At 35.2% G+C, this 20,786-nt stretch overlaps 1 protein-coding gene and 1 long non-coding RNA gene across 5 annotated transcripts; both read right to left on the bottom strand.

The window, feature by feature from the left end:
- Positions 1-1,787: 1,787 nt before the first annotated feature.
- LOC148788780 (uncharacterized) lies at positions 1,788-3,520 on the bottom strand. The gene is made up of 2 exons (XR_016064844.1): positions 2,863-3,520; positions 1,788-2,716 (listed from the first exon to the last, which is right to left on the bottom strand). It is a non-coding gene; the product is annotated as an uncharacterized LOC148788780 (long non-coding RNA).
- A 688-nt stretch (positions 3,521-4,208) lies between these two features.
- LOC105158144 (uncharacterized) lies at positions 4,209-20,767 on the bottom strand. 4 transcript variants are annotated; one of them, XR_016064783.1, is made up of 7 exons: positions 20,381-20,767; positions 18,370-18,468; positions 15,035-17,987; positions 13,514-13,673; positions 13,003-13,068; positions 12,652-12,822; positions 4,209-6,151 (listed from the first exon to the last, which is right to left on the bottom strand). XR_016064783.1 is itself a non-coding variant. In XM_088878862.1 (3 exons), the coding sequence occupies exon 3, from the start codon at positions 17,952-17,954 to the stop codon at positions 15,054-15,056; it is 2,901 nt and encodes a 966-aa protein (XP_088734988.1). In that variant the 5' UTR covers positions 17,955-17,987; positions 18,370-19,809; positions 20,381-20,766; the 3' UTR covers positions 14,749-15,053. The 4 variants fall into 4 exon arrangements, 3 of the variants coding, with proteins under 3 accessions (XP_088734988.1, XP_011073086.1, XP_088734989.1); XM_088878862.1 differs by lacking the exons at positions 4,209-6,151; positions 12,652-12,822; positions 13,003-13,068; positions 13,514-13,673 and having other exon boundaries at positions 14,749-17,987; positions 18,370-19,809; positions 20,381-20,766; XM_011074784.3 differs by lacking the exons at positions 4,209-6,151; positions 12,652-12,822; positions 13,003-13,068; positions 13,514-13,673 and having other exon boundaries at positions 14,749-17,987; positions 20,381-20,766.
- Between the last annotated feature and the right edge of the window lie 19 nt (positions 20,768-20,786).

Raw genomic sequence — 20,786 nt, 5'->3', positions numbered from 1 at the left:
ATAATTTAAAAAATATTTTTTTATAACAGTCTATTGTAGAAGAGATTATTTGTTAGAGTAATTATAAGGGTAAATACTATATTTCGTCTCTTAAGTTTTCGTTTAGAATCACTTTAGTTTTTCAAGTTCATTTCTCACTTTTTTAGGATTCTTAAATTTTAATTTTTTTTTCAGCTTGGTCCCTCTAACCATTTTTCGTTGAAAATGTGACTGCAATTTGATTTTTTGGAGGGTAAAATGATTAATTTGAGTTTAACTTTATCCTTTAGACGTCCCTTAAGTTTGCCTAATTATAATATTATGGGGTATTTATAATTTTTCATAAATAATAAAAGAATATTTGTAATTACGATAAATATTAAAAAAATTTGTTCTAATTTGTCTTATAAAATAACGTAAATTAAATTTGTATCATTTATATTGAGTATAGATTTTGTTGGGATCGGGATAGAGGTCAAGAAAAAAAAAGGATATAAACATGAACTCCAAGAAATTGGGACAATGCCTCACATCTCCATTCTCTCTAGAAAAGGGGGTTTACTGCCCCCTTTCTCTCTCTTAAAACACCAACCTTCATTTCCAGGCACCGTCGCTGGCAACCATCACCGGCGTCCACCTCCGTCACTCCAGCGACCTCTCCGTTATCAACCCGCAACCTCCCCTCTTCACACTATAAGAAATTTTATTTCTACTAAGAACAAAAATTCATTAAGATTTTCATACCAAATACCTTAGGTGATGAAAGCGTGTCGGTATTAAATTTGTGTTGGAAAGCCCGGTATATACTAGAAGTCTTTGTAATGAATGCTGATTGTGTTGGTACAAATTATTACTAACAAACCACGATTCGTCACGATTTATGATGCATGAACACTGATACCATACGACACAGATACAACTACACAAAAAATATAAAAAATTTAAGAACGATGCAGCATTGTCGGCTATATATAATATATTTTTGTTATATATATATATATTCTCAATTTATCAATAAAAGTAAATATGAAATGAAGAATATCAAGATAAATATAAAATAAGCATGTCTTACTTCTATATCTTTAAATTAATGTGGCTTCAAAATTATAAATAATCAATTTATTTTAAAAAGAACTCAATGAAAAAATTTTAATATTCAAATTAGTTAAATCATCGTGATCATTTCTCTAGTTTTAGTAGTTTCATCTCAAAAATTTTAGTTTGAGAGGAGTGAATTAATTATTTTACTTTTAATTAAGCCCCCTTTTTTTTTTCTTAAAAACAACCTAAAACTTTTTAAAATTATAAAAAAAATCATAAACATGTCAAAAACGTATCAGACAAGTCTCTCACGCTGCCGTGTCCTTTTTTTTATTTTTTATTTTATATTTTCGGACACGCGGATGCCGTGTTTTACACGTATCCTAAGAGTATCCTTGTTCGACACGTGTCTAACACTGCATCAAGTAATTTTTTGGAGTGTCCATGCGTTATAACTTACAAAAGCTTATGACATCACTACAAAAGAAAATGTGTTTGTTACTAAAAGTATGATTTATGATAGTATTTTCATTACGAAAATTTATTATGCGGACATATTGTCCTTACTAAAACTTATAATAAATAATATTTTTAAACTTATTAACAATAATAAATTTTTCACAAAAATTTGTGAGAAATTCAATTCCCTACTAACAGTAATTTTTAGGCATTTTTTCCGGTTGAAAAATAATTGCAAATTTGTTTTCAAAAATGCAAAAATACAATAATACATATCCATAATAGACATAAAAAAAGCAAACTTAATATAAAGAGATCCCATAATAATTACATACAATTTAAATAATATTTCAATACATAAGTCTAATGGAAGATATGTACGCTTGGTACAAAACCAGTGCAACAAAAGGATATATCCTAAGAAAGTCTCAAACGTAGTAGCTCCAAAGAGACAAAAATAAAGTAACTTGTTTTCAAAAACAGGTATAGTCAACTGAAATAAAGTCACCAAAATACATGTGAACCCGTGTAATGTCGTATTGCATTCTTCACACTTTGATGCATCGAACTTAAATCTGCAAATCTCCTGCTCAAACATAAAGACTATGAGACAATTCAACTATTAGAAAATTAATACAACAAAAACTTCAAAAAAAGAAAAAAAAACCCATCCACCAAAGATCCTAACCAAATTTTTGCAAAACTAATCGGTAATGTATTTGAGGATGCTGCAGAAACATGAAAACATAAACGGGCACTTGAGCCAAAGTAGCAGGGAGAAAAGACAGAAAGATTAAAATGTCAAAGCAAAAGATAAATAAACCTGAAAATTCTTGTATTTCTTGAGCCTTTTGTTCAACTTGATGCTGGCGTGCGTCGATTTGGTTTCTCAGCAGTTGTGTCTAATCTTAACAATAAAATCTAGTTTTTTGCTGCTAGATGAATACATATTTCTGTTTTAAAAGATCATGCTCAATTTCTACATGTATCCAGCATAAGGAGGTATTAATAGAACAGGTCCCAAGTAAGGATTTTGGGGACGTAAGATCAAAAGGAAATAAGTGAACCTGGAAACACTCTTGGATGGTAAAATCACCACGCATGTCCATGGAGGGAATTCGTCCGAAACCAGCCTTCCTTGCCATTTTTGAGCCACAGACTGACTCACATTTGAGTGCAACCACTTTGCTAGCTTTGTAGAATTTTCTGCACCAAGTTATCCAAACATGTGTTGTTGCTGCACTACATCAAACACATTAAAAAGATCAAGAAACACTCTACCAGTATGGCTGTTGTAATAAAACATTCTACAATAACTTCTCTTGTTAGCCTCTCATAGAATACACAAATAAAACTTGTCTAAAAGGAAAAATTGTTCCTTACATGTAAATATGAAATCCCCAAGACTGAGCTCCAACTAGAAATATGGAAGTAAGCACACTAACACTAAAAGAAAACCTTAGACACATTAAATAACGGATAGGGGTAACCAGAGAAACATTAAATAATGGAGGTATCCTGCATGTGTTACCATAGATTGCCAGGGTTAAAGGAGTCTTATTGACACATGAGTTTCGGTGGATCCTAGCAACATCACTTTCTTCGTGCAAATACTTGCTCTCCACCATTGGAGCCACTTTCCCTTGCGAGGTGTTACCACAGATTGCTAGAGTTAAAGGTCTCTTACTAACGAATGAGTTTTGGCAGCTAGTTCTTGTCGTGGCAGTAATTAAACTATTCTTGTCGCAGAGGATTCCCCTTGGTTCACCCTAAGAAATTATCGCTGATGCCAAGCGTGCCAAAATAAGAAATTAAACTGACTACAAATATATAAATTCTACCATGAATTTAGCTATCAAGAAAGAATCGAAAGCACAACACATCAAGTAAACAAAATAATAATAACAATAATAAATTTTATAGCAAAGTTCATATAATTTATGCAACCTATAATTCTAAAGAGCTGTTTCTCAGTCTTTTCAAAGAAAAATCAAAATTAGAATGACGTATATCAATAAATTGCACAAAAAACAATTTACTTAGTAATATGAAACTAAGGAAATGTTGTGGGAAGACATTTGAAAACATAAAGTAAATAAAATTCACAAGCATTGCAATGAACTATTCGTTAACGACAATTCATAAAAATTAAAAAAAGAAAACTTAATAATTACAATTATCATAAAATATATAATGGTTATTATACTAGCAATTAATAAGTAATTATTATTAACTATATTCTTTTTGTAATATGTTTACAATTTTATGACTATGTTTTTAGAATTTAAAATACATCAAAAAGTAATGTAGATTTTATTATCCAAGTGCAACAAGCGTGCACTTTACATATCAAGTAATCAAAATAATAATAATAATAATAAAAAAATTAGTAGCATAATGCACAAAATTTACAACATCTTGCAAAACTAAAGATATGTTTCTCAAACGTTTTAAAGAAAAATCAAAATTAGAATGACATATGTTATTATTGCACAAAATAATTTACTTATTAATATGAAAATAAAGAAAAGTTGTGGGAAAGAAACTGAAAAATGTAATAAATAAAGCTCACAAACATTGCAATGCACTATTCATTAAAGACATTTCCTTAAAAAGAAAAACTTAATAATTATAGTTATCATAAGACATATAATGAGTATTGATATTAGTAATAAACAAATAACTATTATTAATTTTTTTTAACAATTTAAATTTTATAATATGTTTACAATTTTATGACTATCTTTTTAAAATTTAATATTTTTCACAAAACAATATAGATGTTAATTATTGACATACAACGCGCGTGCACTTTACTAGTTAAAAAATATATGTATGTGATATATTGGGTAAATTACATCAGCACCTCCTGAGGTTTAACATAATTACAAATACATTCCTGATAATTATTGAGGGGGTTCCAGTGAATTTTTCACACGTTATTCCCAAAATATCCCTAAAAATTTTGATTTTGATTTGACCAACTTTTCAGACGAAAATGCCATTTGGACCAAATTGTAGTATTTTAAAATATAGAGGGGGTTAAATGTTGATCTAACATACTTTGTACTTAAATGTAATATTTTATTTCTTTTTTTCTAAACTAGCCATTTTGTCCATTAAATATTGTGGGATTATTTTATATATTAGGGTAAATTACATCCACACCTCCTGAGTTTTAGTATAATTACAAAAAATACATCCTTGTTATATTGAAAATTACATCTACCCTCCTTGAGATTTGTAAAACATTACAATGCTTGCAAAAAAAAAAAAGTGTGCAAATACAAAGACACCCATCATTTATTTTGGGAAAAAAAAGAAAAAATTAATTTTGAAAAAGACTAAAAACTCCTTAAACAAAACTTCATTAGAAGGGTAAATGTAATTTCCTATCTAATAAGGGTGTATTTATAATTATACTAAATCTCAATGGGTGTGAATGTAAATCACCCTACTATATAAGATAATCCCCGCAATATTTAATGGACAAAAAGGAACCTTTTTGGTAACTTATCGAGTATATCAACTCCATCTTCTGTTGTATAAACTATACCAAATATTTGAAAAGAAATTTGTTTTATTCCATCATTTAAAAATTCCTTATTCTTTTCCGTACATTATAATTAAATTAAATTTTTGGTAATCAAATACTTTCCAGTCACACTCTCTATGTCAAATGGATCCGTGCCAACCAAACTGCAGCCTTAGGTTAATGGTGAAAGATGGTAGACAATGAAGATTCACCCACTTCAGTAAAATCCCAAACTTCATTTTTACAGCCGCTCAATGGATACTGATTTAAATTTTCTGGAAATATGTAAAAGTCAAGGACAACAAAAAATCAACTTTCAACAATAAGCTCTGAAATTGTAAGTCAAGCACCATGTACTGATCACAGAAAGCAATTAGTCCACGGTCGAATTTTCAAACCTTTGGCAGCTAGTAACATGGGGTTACCTGGACTCGAAGCTTGAACCATCAGGAGCTGTTTCAGATACAAAATTATCTATATGGTCAACTACTTATCTTTGAAGGATTCTTTTATTAAGAATTGATTGTATTCACATGGCAAAGTGAGACAAGAATGAACGATATCAAAACTTTCTTTTCTAATTCAAATCCATTTCTAAGTATCTTACCTCTTCTTTCTTTGTCTTACTGCAAGATAACCACATTTTCTAGTAATCTTATTATCATCAACAGGAGGCAATATTTAACTTAAGTTCTGGTAATAACCATGTGAGTCAGCTAGTAGTTGGAAAAAAGAAAATACGTATTAACATTTCTCGTATCAATTAATATGTCTAAACACTAATCATACGCTAAAGTGATCTCTTATACCTTACCTGTTCTGTGGTGTGCTCCAATTTCTGGATGCTGTCAGGACATTTTTACCACCTATTTTCTCAGTATTGATCTTCTTGAGGTCTCATTGATGCAGCTCGTATCTTTTCCTGTTCTTTTACAATATAGGGTTGACAGGTAAATATGTAACATGTATTTTCAGAAATGGGGAAGTTCAACATACTTCAGCTAACATGACAGCTGAATTATTCAAATCTTATAATACTTGAGTTAGAAGAAAAGGGATCCACTACATGTCACCTTGTTCATGATTTCATGCTAGCTGTTTTGCTAAAGATTGTTCATTCTGTGGCTGAATGACATCCTGTAACATGGTTGATAAAAATTCAGTGCAAAGAAGCTACAGATGCAGATTGGGGAGTTGGAGCTAAGTTAAGAGGATATCAAATGTTTGCAAACAGGCAATGAACCAGCTTCCGCGTGATATACAGATAGAACTCAAGCTGGTTTAAGAAATCAAGGTTGGAGAAATGTATTATGTCAATTGCTATCGTATGTAAGGTCAAAAACCAGCTTCATACATATATAAAGATATAGTTCATGCAGACATGCCGGCACAGGTGACAAGTTTTTAGCTGCATGGCCCCTTGGGAGACTCAACTGTCGAAAAATGAGACAGGAACCAATCAGAGGAAGCCTACGGCAAATAGAGTTGTGTTTCCCTAGTTGCAGCGTATATTAGGATTAGATGCTCGCAAGAAATATTAAAACCACAAGCGAGTTGCTGTGAAAAGAGGATATTCAGTTAAGGACTGGTGAGTTGGACATGGAAAAAGACTATTAGACAATGAATATAATATAGGCGGAATTAAAACGTTAAGGAAGCTGAAAGACCTGATGGAAGGGTGTGGATGTCTAAATATATCTAATAAAGGATGTTTTGTGACTCACTTCGCCAAAGATTAGAAAACTGTAACAAACTACACATATTCGAGTGTCTCCTATTTATTAGCAGCATCCAGTCTCAGTTTGTGATGCTCCTAGAATAATGTGATCATTGCATATAGTATATCATAAATGCAAAGAAGATTTCCCAGTCGTATTATTTGGTAATTTAGATACGGATGGCTTTAACACACAAAATACTTATTGGTGCATGATTCTACCAGTCACTTTTGGCAACAGGTGCAATCAATTGAACAACAGAATGTGCAGTGGTTATAAATCATAAGCAACATTCTCAATCGATTGTAAGGTTAGCTATCTTAAGTGAAAAATAGATAATGTTAAAATTTCTGACTTCAGCAATCAAGCAAACATTTACATTAAGAAGGAACGTTGGCTTGAAATATGAAAAAGCTAAAAGCAGTAATTCAATTCTCAGTCAAATATATATAAATATAAATCCTTTTCTGGTTTCATCAAGCAGTATATATTGTTCACAGATATATTATCAGAACATCATCAACAAGAAACCCTTCCTTAATCTAATACCATAGTATAAAAATTTGCAAGTAGCCAAGTGTATTCTTCTACCTTAAAGAAGTTATGCGGCTTGAGATAAACTAGTATAATCATTTACCTGTGGATATATTTTGTTGGCGTTAGAATCTTTTGAAAATGCCAACAGCTTACAATCAGATACTACATATTAGATGACAGAAACTCATACCAAGTAGCAAATTGTGCTGTGGTTGAACGGGAATGAGTTTGAACGTTAGTTGAAAACCGCCAAAATTCAAGTGTGTGTACAATCTCTTTCATCAATAGTTAAGTAGAGGCAATATTCTAATACTTTAATATTTACCACCTAGGCCTAGGTAAGAATTAGGCACCGATATACTAGAAGGTAGGTGTATATACAAGAAGTTAGCTACAGAGGATAGTATAGAGCAGATTATTAGGGATTTTGTTAGTGATTTATAGTTGGTTTCCTGGGATTCTTTTTCCTTTTCTAAGGGCTCACTAGCTATCCTCCTTGTGTGTGTGTATATATATATCCTACCCAAGTATGGAATCAATACAGGCAAAGTATTCATTTCACAATTTTCACATGGTATCAGAGCTTTATAGCTCTGCCTCCGCAATAGCCATTCAGTTATCCTCCTCCACCAATGAAAACCTTCTTCCAGCCTGTTCACGCCTCTCTGCCTTTCATCTGCTCGTGCTAATCATGGCTAAATAAAACCAGTTATTAGCCACCTCTTCACACTTGGGTCCCTCATCTAGTCCTAAAATGGTTGGAACACGAAACACTGTATATAGAGGTAATACACATGGATCTTTGAGTCCAGGGCGTTCAACTGCATGACTGGGTATAAGGTACTCCTTTTCTCCTATAAGTTGTGCACTAATCCCATCACAATGTGAGTAGCTGTGCATCATGCTCAAAAGTTGTTGGATTTGGCACTGTTTATTTGACTTCCGAACTTGTCCTTTACTTAGTTTCATCTGTGCCTAATCTTGCCCGCATCTCTTATTTGTATAGCAAACTTACTAAGGGGTTGAATTACATCACTAATTTTTCTGCAAATTCGTGTGTTTTTCAGGACTTGGGATTTGGGAGGACGCATGACAGTGCTAATTGTTCTGAAGGCTTATACTTGCTTCCACATACGACACCATGAGATCAACCGTGTTCTGTCCTAAGAGTCAATCCACTAGTGCGACTTTAGTATATTGCTCAAAATTGTGAAGTCATTAAGTGGCAACACCACCTCCGTCACCCTAACTTCATTTATCATGAAAGGTTATTTCCATCTCAGTTCACTAATAAACCTTATAATATTTCCATTGTGATATTTGCCAATTATCTGAACATACTCGTAATTCCTATCCCTCACAGCTATACAAACCTTCCCGTCCTTTTTCTCTCATACACAGTTACATTTGGGGTCCTCATGAATTCCAAATGTCACAGGGGCTAGAAGATAGTTTCTGTTGTTTGTTGATGATCACACTAGTCTAAGTTTGGCATACCTCATGAAAAATAAATCTGAAACCTCACAATCTTCAAAAACTTTCATGTCATGATCAAAAATCAATTCCACACCAATATTCGCATTTTCAGATCCAACAATGCCCGAGATTTCTTTAATTCAAAACTTGGTCATTACGTTCACACTTACAGTATTATCCATCAAAGCTCATGTATCAACACCCCACAACAAAATGGGATTTCCGAAAGAAAAACTGCCATCTTCTTGAGGTTGCCCAATCCTTACTATTCACCACTATTGTTCCCGAAAGATTCTGGGTTGAAGCCATTCTCTAAGCCACATACCTTATAAATAGGATGCCTTCTCGAGTCCTTAAGTTTCAAATCACCCTGCCTAACCTTTCTGGATACATTCCCAAGTTCCTCACATCTCCTAAGTCACATTCCACTCAAAGTCTTTGGTAGTGTCGCATTTGACCATGTCCATCCAAAACATAGGGGTAAGCTAGACCGAAGAGCCACTAAATGCATCTCTGTTGGGTATTCTCCAAACAAAAAAGGGTATAAATGCTGTTGTCCCCACACCAACAAATTTTTCCATTCAATATTGTGACTTTCTTTGAGGATCAACCATGTTATCCCAATTCTAACATTCAGGGGGAGAATAACATTGAATCAAGAATTGGCAGTGGATGACTCTCACAGGACCTATAACTGAACCATCTCTTGAGACAACCAAACCATCAATCTCTCCGCCCATGCTTGAGTCAAAAATTGATTTACCGTTACCACCCTAGAGCAATAATCCAAAAAGTAGAAATCGAGCCCAAATACATTCCTAGTCATAGCCTAAACAAAGTTAGCATAATCAGACTTCCACCTCGGTGCCAAACTCCAAAGAAACTCACAAGTTAATGCAGATTCTACTCCTAATCAATCTGCAAATTTAATGATAGATATGGACATGCTTATAGCCATAAGAAAACGAGTCACAACTTGCACACAACATCCGATTCAGAAACACTTGACATATGCCAGGTTATCCCCAAATTTTGAAGCCTTTATGTCAAAGATTGATCAAGTATGCATTCCGCCATCAATTCAGGAAGCCCTCACAATACCGGAATGGAAGGCAGCCACTTTGGAATAAATAAGAGCCCTTGAGAAAAATGAAACTTGGACTATCACATCCCCTTCTCTAAGTAAATATACAGTTGGTGGTGGGTTTAAATGGATCTCTTCCATCAAACAGAAGGCAAATGGGAGTATTGAAAGATACAAAGCTCCATTGGTGACAAAAGGCTACACTCAGTCTCACGGCATTGACTATGAGGAGACCTTTGCTTCTTTGTTGTACAATTGAAACGCCAATAAGGTTATTCTCTCAATAGCATGAGACCCTCACATTCAACTTGATGTAAAGAATGCATTTTTTAATGCAGACCTCAAGGAAGAAATCTATATGAATATACCCCAAGCTTTGAGGACAAGTCCACAAGCGACAAAGTGTGCAAATTGAGAAAATCTTTGTATGGGCTTAGACAGTCTCCCGCAACATGGTCGACATGGTTTGACAGATTCATTCATTCATACATAGTTCTCAAGAGAAACGGCTATACTCAATATCATACTAATCATACACTGTTCGTTAAGCATAACTAGTGCTGCTCTCATAGTGTATGTCAATGACATTGCACTCACGGGAAATTACGAGAAAGAAATGAATCATCTATAGCAACTGTTATCACAATAACAAGAATTCAAGATTAAAGATTTGGGCTATTTGAAGTATTTTCTGGGGATGGAGATAGCAAGATCAAGCAAAGGTATCTCAGTAACGCAGCGTAGGTGTGTGTTAGATCTTCTTAACGAGACATGTATGATAGGATGCAAACCAGTGGACACCCCAACGGATCCAAATATGAAGTTGGGGACTCGGACATGCAATACTACTATGGGTAGAAGCACGTACCAACGGCTTGTAGGAAAACTTATATTTCTAGCTCATAAGCATCCTGATTGGGTTCTTTGTTAGTGTAGCGAGTCGACTTATGAACAATCCATTTGAAGAGCACATGGAAGCATATATAGATTCATTAGATATCTCAAAAGTGATCCAGGCAAAGGGCTATTCTTCAGGAAAACGACTGCAATGACTATTGAAGGTTTTACAGATGGAGATTTGACCAGTTCGGTAACCAATAGAAGATCTACAGCGGGGGGTGTTGTTCTTTTGTGTAGGGAAATCTAGTGACCTGGCGTAGCAAGAAACAAGCAGCTGTAACCCAGAGTAGTGCAGAAGCTGAGTTTAGGGCTCTAGCACATGGAATATGTGAAGGAATGTGGCTGAAAAGATTGCTGGAAGAGCTAAGAGTGAAAACTGATGGTTCTATTAACATGAAGAGTGATAGTTATAGCTATTGCTAAGAATCTTGTGCAGAATGAGACATGTTGAGATTTATAGGCACTTCATTGCTAAGAATCTTGTGCAGACCGAAACATGTTGATATTGATAGGCACTTCATCAATGAAAAGGTTGAAAAGACATTAATTAAATCATGTTTCTATGAAACACTAAATGGTACACATCCTTACTAAAGATCTTCGTCCTAACTTCCAGGTTTTGTTTTTCAAGGTAGGCATGATGAGTATCTTGAGGGGGAGTGTAGAATTATATACAGGAAGTTAGGTGTATACTAGCTGCATAGAATAACGTATATTATTAGGGATTTGTTAGTGATTTCTTAATTATAATTAGCTTCCTGTTTTATAAGATTCTTTTTCCTTTTCTAAGGCCTCACTAGTGATCCTCCTTTTGTATATATATACATATATATACCCAAGTCTTGAATCAATACAGGAAAAATATTTATTTCATAGGTTTTACAATTAGTTTATTGAACATGAAATCAGGTACAAAAAGCAAATTTGCAAGACTGAAGCCATAGTGAAATAATGTTACTCCATTACAATGAGAATACAGGAAAATCATTCAAGACGACGAGCATGCTGACATGGAGTTCCTTTTCCTATTGAAGCTAACATTTAAATCTGAAAAGTCAAGCGATTCCAAATGCTCAATGGATGGGTTCAGGTGTCCATTTTTTAGCATACAGAACTTAGAGGAAGTATCTATAGCAACAGCATTCCTAACGATTAATGAATTAGACCAAGTCATCCTAATATTAACTTTATATATGAAGAAGATTCTAGTATGTCAGTAAGCATAAGGAAGCAATAATTAGTTGCAAACATTGACATTACACTGACAGAATCTTTAGACTGTTCCATATGGAGGCAAATCAATTACAAAGAGTAACATTAAACTTTACATGACACTGACTGAATCTTTCTAGGCTGTGCATAGAAAATTTTCCATCAATCTAAACCATAAATGTAAGTTTCATCCTACAGATCCTCTCTTTTTTCATGATCACCAATTCATGTTTATGATTCAGTAAGTTCCCTTTAACCCATAAAACTAAACACTTTAGGAACTTAAAAAGTGTCAAAAGTACAGTAAAGTCCAGATTATAGGACCCCTTGAAGAAGTTGAGGTGTTACTATTCTTATAGGGACAAAGAAAGCAAAAAATAAGAGAGATGGTGATCATAAATATAGCAGCTTTTTTTTTTTTATATATATCTGGATGCAGGTTTTTGTTATAAAATTTTTCAAATTGCAATTACTCATTTTAAAACAGACAAGCATTTTATGTTATTGTTGGTTTACCATTGTTGGTTATAAACTGTGTAACACTTCAACCTTAGTCTTTTACTCAACCACTTCCAGGAGGAACACATTGGGTGTGTGTTGAAACAAACCCGGTCAAACCAGAAAATACTATATTAATGCCAATGAAGTTTCTTCAATAATTTTCAAGGAACCAAGAGGCCATCAACTTTTATAAAATAGATAATAATTACCTTGTGGAACCTCCACGATCTGGTTTCTTGCAATGGTCATTTCTGTGTTCGTCCGAGAGACAGATTCTTGTCCTATTTTCACATTTGTGGACGTATATCTCCCATTCAAGAAAGCCATCCATTTCAATCCTCCCAATTAGGAACTTCAGAGATGTTCTCAGAAGAATTAGCCTGAAAGGAATCATGAGGGTCAAATAGTTCGGATGAGGAATGACTCAATGCAACATCTTAGCATTGTTTTTCCACGGAATATTTCTCTATAACCAACATACATGTCTTTCACAATGAGAACAAGTGCATCAGGGATTTATGATATGTCTAATAAAAGACAGCAAACAAACAAATGATTACCAAATCGGGCATCCCAGTTCAGAAGAATATTGTTCCCCCTGATTGCCTTTGAAGTTTGATTATTTCCTAATTAAGCAGAAAAAGAAACATTATATATAATTCAGCCAACTAACTCAAATGAGACCTTACACAGAATTTAGACTCTTCTAACTCTAGTCCATTTATTTCTAAGTGACTATCTCAGCTGTTTCCCCAACAAGGGTTTGATAGAAGCTCTGTCAAACTTGACTCCGATAGAAACTCTGTTGATATTCTCCAAACCATAACAAGTAACATAATTAAGAAGCATTATATGATTCTTAATAAGTTTAATAAAAAATACTTCAATGTCAAAATTCATGAGCAATTATAGCATCATGAAACACAAAATTGTTAGGAAATTCTAAGATTCTCAGTTGCATCAATTTTTTTGGCCAACATAGGTAACTGAGAGTAGGAGTTTCAGTTTCAAATGCATAGAATGATTAAGTTCAATCTTTCTTAAAAACAAAGCCATGCCAATTGTACTTACAGAGTGTTTAGTCCTGTTAAGGCAACAAGGGCAAAAGATGCCAAACATACAAAAATCAGAAAAGTGGTACATTTCTCAGATTATCCCACTGACGTATAGTCCTGTCAAATCTTCACCTTCTTTTTTTTTTTTCAGGCTCATTTTGTTTTTGATTTTCTCCCTGCGGCAAAAGAACAGAAGTTATAAGCTCACATATGATTTCTGCGTGTTCATTATAATGGCTAAAACAAAGTCCGGTTGTGTAAATGAAATGATTTAGTGTGATGCTGTCAGTAAACTGATACCGAATTCCATGCTTGCAATTGTTAATGTATTCACCCATTCCCCATTTGGCTGATAAATGCTCACAAAACAAACAAGTAAAGACTTTGCAAAGTGAAAATGAAAAGATGTTCACAAACCAACTCAAGTAAAGAACAAAGGACTAGATAGGCTAGCAAATTACAATTTTGGGTCATTGGGTGTCTTATGTGGTTTTTTATGATTGAATGGAAGAAACTCACAACAAAAGAGAAGGTCCATGACCAAATTTTCTATAAAATTTGAACAGAATACGTCATTTGCTTATGAGAACATCATGTTACTGGAGCTTAAGACCTTTATTTGCACATAGGGAAAATGATGCTAGATTTTTTTACAAATCAATACACAGCATAACTTATAGAGTAACACCCACCCCTTCCCTGCCACGAAAGAAAACGGAAACACATCAATAACAGTTCTATATTGAACATCTATACAGACAAATGGAGAACTGATATCTTTCACTGTACAGACTAGCTAACACTTCCCCTTTTGTTGTCAAATTCTAAACGAGAATTTTTAAGCTTTCCTGTAGGCAGGTCCATGGAATTTTCCTTCATTGCATTCAAGAATATATTGTTTTTTGCACATTTTTTATTGTTGAGATTCAACAAGGATGAACACAAGAATAGAAACCTTTAATGTTTTATCATGTGATTTTCTCTGTTAACTGTATCAATTTAAAACGTTACAGAGAGCGTAAGCATTTCTGGATATCTAGCCAGGATTGGCATTGAGAATATGTAAACTAAATTAGCAAGATATGCTAAAATACATTAATTATGAATCTTTAGTTTCCTTTTCTACAAAAGTAACCACAGTAGATGGTCAAAAAACAACACAAACTGATTTGCTTGGCCATAAATGCTCATTCATAATTTAAGCATGCATGATGCACCTTACTGACGCAAATGAGGTGTTAGAGATTTGAGTTAGTTATCAGTGAACTCTAAATTGAGCAACCGCCTTTAAGCATAGCTGAAAAAGTAAAGTTACCTAAGTTGCCAAGAATGCATATAAAAGACAAGATGGTGTAAAACCACAAGAAAGTTTGTGAACTTCAAATCCAGATAGCTTACAGTATATAATAGAAGTGTTTCATCATTCTCAGCATGGTTACACACTTTCATCTGGAAAATTTTCCAATTTTAATGCTAATATCATAATTTCACTTCTATGTGGGGAACTATATAGTTCAGAAATTCGAAAAAGAACTACCTAAAATGCATCACAGATTTCATCTTTGGGAATGATCAACATCCACTTCCATCTTCCTCCCTTTGTTTCTTCTAAAATACGTCAACACATGCTTGGTGTCTCCAACATTGCCACCGTCCTCAGTTGCATATCCTTTACCTAAGTTACTTGATTCTGCCCTATGCTCCTTTCCAGCCTCGCATTGTCTAAATACCACAGCTTGTTCAGAAGATCTTTTCTCAGCTACCTCAGCATCTGTGATCACCTTGAGAAGTTCCAAAGGAAGAGCAGCAGGATCCAGCTCATAGCAACCCTTTGGAGCATTTTCAGCTTCTAGCCCATCCAGCATGTAGAAAGGAACCTGATGAGAGAATCGAAACATCTCTTCCCTTGGAACTGTCCAGATATCTCTTTGGTCCAAAAGCTGGTTAAATACTGATGTGAAGCCAGCCACTTTAACTAGAGGAGCAACCAAAACACCTTTATCTTCATTATAGTCTTCTAGTACCACTACCAAATCATATTTGTGTATCACTTCATCTGCAGTGTCTACATCCCAATCAGGGGACCAGTTCCTGTACAATGCCCAAACATCCCCTTTCCTTGGGATAATCTGAATTGCTCCTCTTGCCCCCTTTTGCCACTTAACTGGATGAGAGAAAGAATTTAATCTTTTACTAACTATAAACTTGCCAACCCTAAAATCTCCAGTAGTCTTCTTGAAGCCAGAACCTATCCAGTCTAGTGATCCAAATTCAGAACTGGATTTAGAGTTTAACCAGCTGATTTGTATCTTAAATGGCTTTCTGGATATGACTTGATGGACCAAAGCATAATATCGAGGCATACCATCATCGTCATCATATGCAGCCCATACCTGGTGTTCAGCGAAAGACTCTTCTATTCTATCCTCATCAAAATTGTGAAAGTTCGCATCTGGCACAATCATAGATACAGTTTCATCTGGATTTGCATCTATATCGTCAGTATCTTTCAAAGTGGACGAGTTCTTAATCTGCGATGTCTTTATGGTATCACTGAACAAGCCATCTTTGCTTTTTTCTGTCCTCATGTAATTAATGGAATCATTCTTCGAAGCATGCACGGCATCTTTGATCTCCACTCTCTTTGTATGTGAAGATTTTGATTTTTCAGTCCCCCGTTCGTTTAGCCGGCCAAGAATTTCCATCCTTGCCTTCACCATCAGCATGCCATGAATCTCAGTATGGGATAATTCCTTCGCACTTCTCGACTGTTGTTCAGCTCCAAAATTCCCCTTCAGATTTGTAGATGTCCTCTTAAGGTCAGACCTTCCCCCTGCTGCCCCTTGGCTTCCTTTCTTGACACTAGTTGGGCCACCTGTGCGTCTCTTTTTTAAAGACTTCTCTCTGTTTAGGCCCGTGGATGCAGCATTAGAAGGTGAAGCTGTTTCCACCTTTTCTGGGACAGCGCTATTATTCTTCGTTGGACCCTCTTTATCCCTTGCCATGTTTACTACCTCTCCAAACTTTCTTTTGAGACGCTCCATGCATAGTTGGCGCAAAGCAGCTTCAGAAGTTCTTGGAGATGAGGCAGGCTCACCTTTGGAACCACTTGAAGCAGCAGACGTATCTTGCTGCTGATGGGGAAAGGGCCGAGGGCATGAAATCCGACTGCTCACATTCGGAGCAGGAATCTCTTTTGCAAGAAAAGGCTGCTTACAATGAGGACAGAGAAGATTTTGATTGAGATAAATTTTTTGGTACTCGAACTGTATCCTGCACCTATTGCATGATGTCCAAAATGTCTCAGTTCTCAAGGGAATATGGCTGGAGGTTGGCTGGTTTCTGGCGGGTGCCAGATTCTTCTGATATTTGGGAATTAGCTGAGGATTTCCGGTGGGACTATACTGATTATGAGTGGATGGGGTTGGATTCCTAGGAAGGTGAGGGATGGGTATGAACTTGGACTCCATGGCTGTTGCTGGTGTCTTCTGATAACTTGGAATGTGGAGGCTGGTGCTTCCAGGTGTTGAATAAACTGGTCGGCATGTAGCAGGATGATATTGTGAATTAGCAGCAGTCATGTACTTGGCACTGGTGCCAGGTGTTGGCTGTGGAGTGGCACTGTACGGCGAACCACCTCCTGCTACTGCTGGAGACTGCTGACCACTTGGATTATGCAGGGAGCTACCAGCCACTGCTGCTGCTGGAACCTGCTGACCATGTGGATTGTGCTGGGAGTTGCCGGCCACTGCTGCTGCTGGAGCCTGCTGACCACTTGGATTATCCTGGGAGCTACGGGCCACAGCTGCTGCTGGAGCCTGCTGACCACCTGGATTATGCTGGGAGCTACCCGGCACTGCTGCTGCTGGAGCCTGCTGACCACTTGGATTATGCTTGGAGCTGGTACCACAAGTTGCATTTGTAGGGTGGTATGGGGCAGAATTATACTGTTTGGTCGCAGTCTGAGTCCTTGGTCGAGTAGGTAAATGCTGTGGATTAGTGGCTGCTGTTGTATACTTTGCAGTGGCCGAGCTAAAGCTGCCAGTCTGATTTGGAGCTCTTATGTTTATTTTCAAGTTATATGCAGTTCTATTATCCTTGTTTGACAGCACACTCCAAGCTTGTGACAGTATCTTGAATGCTCCTTCAGCCCCAACTGACTTGTTTTTATCAGGGTGAAGAGAGAGAGCCATTCTTTTGTACTGCTTCTTCAGAACTTCTTCCTCAACAAAGGGATCTATACCAAAAATCCCATAATAATCTGCTTCTCCATTTATTTTCTTCTCGTGAGCAACATACACATCAATGATCTCAAGGAACTGAGACAGACCATCAAGCTTGGGGAACAGGTTTTGAGCCTTTAAAGCAAACTTCTTGGCTCCTGAAATGTCTCTTTCTAGTAACTTCTTCTCAGCAATTCCTTTAGCCCTAACAGCCTCATCTTTATTACACTCCATTTTCACGTAATATCAATCTTCAGCTTTAGCAACCTAGTAAAACAAAAGAACTAGTTTGTAAGAAACGGAGCTTAACAGATGCATATTCTAATCAGAGTAGATTCATGCACACAAACTAAATGTGCTTTACAATTGAATATACAACAATTTCCAGAGTTGACTTCAAAATATGCATGCATACTCTGACGTGTACAGTTTATAGGAAAATTTGGCGGGAGTAAACCAATGAACGTTATCAAGCCATCTTGTTCATTTAAAAAAACATGCAAAATGAGTGTATCCTTTGGCCAAAGTTTTCCCAAAATTAAATTTCCAAAATGACGATTTGAAAATATGCATTTAATTTAGTGTTTCATTCCAGGTTTCTACTTCGGTGAAGTTGAATTGACTCCAAAATAGAATTCTTTCATGATACCTTCTTATGTTGCTGATCAGGTAGCAGCTTAATGTAGTGACAAACTATTTCCCCTTGTTTCTCCAGGCAGAGTTAGACACAGTTGACTTTTGGCTCAACCTACAAAGCAAACCATGAGAAGAGAAATGCAAGAGAATTTTCACAGCACACAAATTCACTTTAGACCACCTACATTCTTCATTCTTGTATGCTTGAAGAGATTACAAGAGACCAACAGATATTTTGAGAAAACATCAGCTACTAAATAATTACTAAGTTCTATAAGCTCTTAGGAATATGCATGACAAGATAATTGCACCATTCTTTCTCTTAGTCACCAGTGTTTAAAAATATCCAAGTTACGATTGTTAGAGAATTTCATGAAATTCTGGACCAAGCAGATAGATCAACAAACAAGAAAGGAACTGCCAAGTTTTAAAAGAAAAACCACAATTTGGATTGAAACAGTTATATCACTGTATTTTTGCAAGTGATTTTCACTGAAGGAATGAAAACTAAAATCCAAGTTTACATGTCAATAAACATATATGTACATAAATAAGTAATTAATACATGCTTAGACAGAAATTATACACCCATTAAACTTAAAAAAGAATGTGCATTTATCACTAGAAAATATTTGAATAACTTCAATGTTCTCAGTGGAATAACAACCATTAAACTAGACAACAAATTATTGAAAACCAAACATTTTTAGAGTGATCAAATTATTCAGTTAGCTGCGGTAATTAATGATTGAAGCAAGTACAAAAAAAACAAGTAAAATTTTAGTAAGAAAATTCAAGTTGGCATCATTGCAGATTCAAAATTCAAGTACTCAGAAAAGGAAGTGTGCATCATTGCAGATTCAAAATAAGGTCTAAGCTCTTATATCCTTTCTAGGTTGGAAAACGAAGTAACTATGAATAAATGCATGTCGCCCACAGGTCATAATATGGATTTAATGATATCTTGGAATAAATGGACTAGCGAGCACCAAACCGACAAATTCAATAACTGTATTACCGAATTTTAAAATCTGTCAACCATGTTGGCATGAGAACTTCATACTTCTGTTATTCCCATGCATATGAAATTGTAAGAAAACAAGCATATGATGAGAACCATCTTTTAAACAACTCTGACCAATCTTCAGCAATGTTGTGCATTTAGGAAACTCAACATGCATGCCCTATTCATCTTTGAGAACAGTTTCAGAGGATAACAAAATCAATGACGGTGGAAAAGCATTCTGTTATTTTCTTCTTAAACCTATCTGTCTTTCCTTTATCTTATTTACCTTTTTTTCAGTTGTAATGTGCAATAAAATATTTCAAGTCATTAGATACTTCAGAAACTCACATGGACCTTTCAATCATTAATTTTAGAATTTATTGAAGCGAAACCGCAGCAAAATCTGTAGAGGAATTCATGAGATCTCAGACTGCAGTTTTACAGAACCTGAAATGCATTAAACCAAAAGGTATAGTAACAACAGATGTTCAATCATTCATATCTAATACTTCAAATGCCACTGAAACTCAATTTTCAACTTGTGTGAAAAGGTTTGTTAAATCTCTTTGCTGTCATGCAAGCAAAAATATTACCATCACATAGAAACAGAAAGAACAAGTTTTAAATGGAACCAGCTTTAATCACTTTGGGACCAGAAAATGTAATGGCCAACAAGATTTGTGCACAGAAATATATTCAACTGTGATTTTTAAGTCAGGTACAGGGCACAATATATATCAGCCGAAAGAAAACACAAAACAAAATGGGAGAAAAAAGATATACAAACTAGAATTACACACAACTCCCATTGACTTAAAAAATTATCAGCCATGTTCAGAATTTACATGCAAGATCACCAAGTGCATTTTGATTTAACTAAAACCCTAATTTCCCAAATCATCACACAACATGCAAACCATCACAAAATCTTTACACATGATCTTGCTACAGATTAGAACATGAAAAAACCATCAATGAAGTTAAATCCATAAAAACAATCAGTCATGCTGAGAATCACCTCCTTTACACGTAATGTGATTCTCAGAGGCGCCGCTTGATGAATTTACCACTGAAGAAACTCAAAAAATGCTGGTTTTTCAAGGGTGTTTTCAGAACTCAGATCAAAAGAATTAACATTTGAACAAAATGGCTTTGGAGAATTCAGGAACCCTAAAATGGAATTTTGAAAACGTTGCTAGAATAAAAAAATTGAACAAACAAATAATGAGAGGTTTTTACGAAAAATGAACTGGGGTTTTCCTCTATTTAAGGTGATCACAGCCCACCTTTTTTTGGGGGAAGAGTTTTGGTGGTATTTGGGGGTTGAAAACCCTAACCATGGTTAAAATTCTAGCCCTGATTTAATAAGCTAGCTGTCTGAATTTGGCGTGTGCAATTTACTGTGGGATTAACGGGACATTTGC

Source organism: Sesamum indicum, linkage group LG3 (assembly GCF_026168435.1).
Source record: "Sesamum indicum cultivar Baizhima isolate 11 linkage group LG3, ASM2616843v1, whole genome shotgun sequence".
Taxonomy (NCBI): Eukaryota; Viridiplantae; Streptophyta; class Magnoliopsida; order Lamiales; family Pedaliaceae; genus Sesamum; species Sesamum indicum.
The sequence above is the reverse complement of the archived record's forward strand: the minus strand, read 5'-3'. Positions and strand labels throughout refer to the sequence as shown.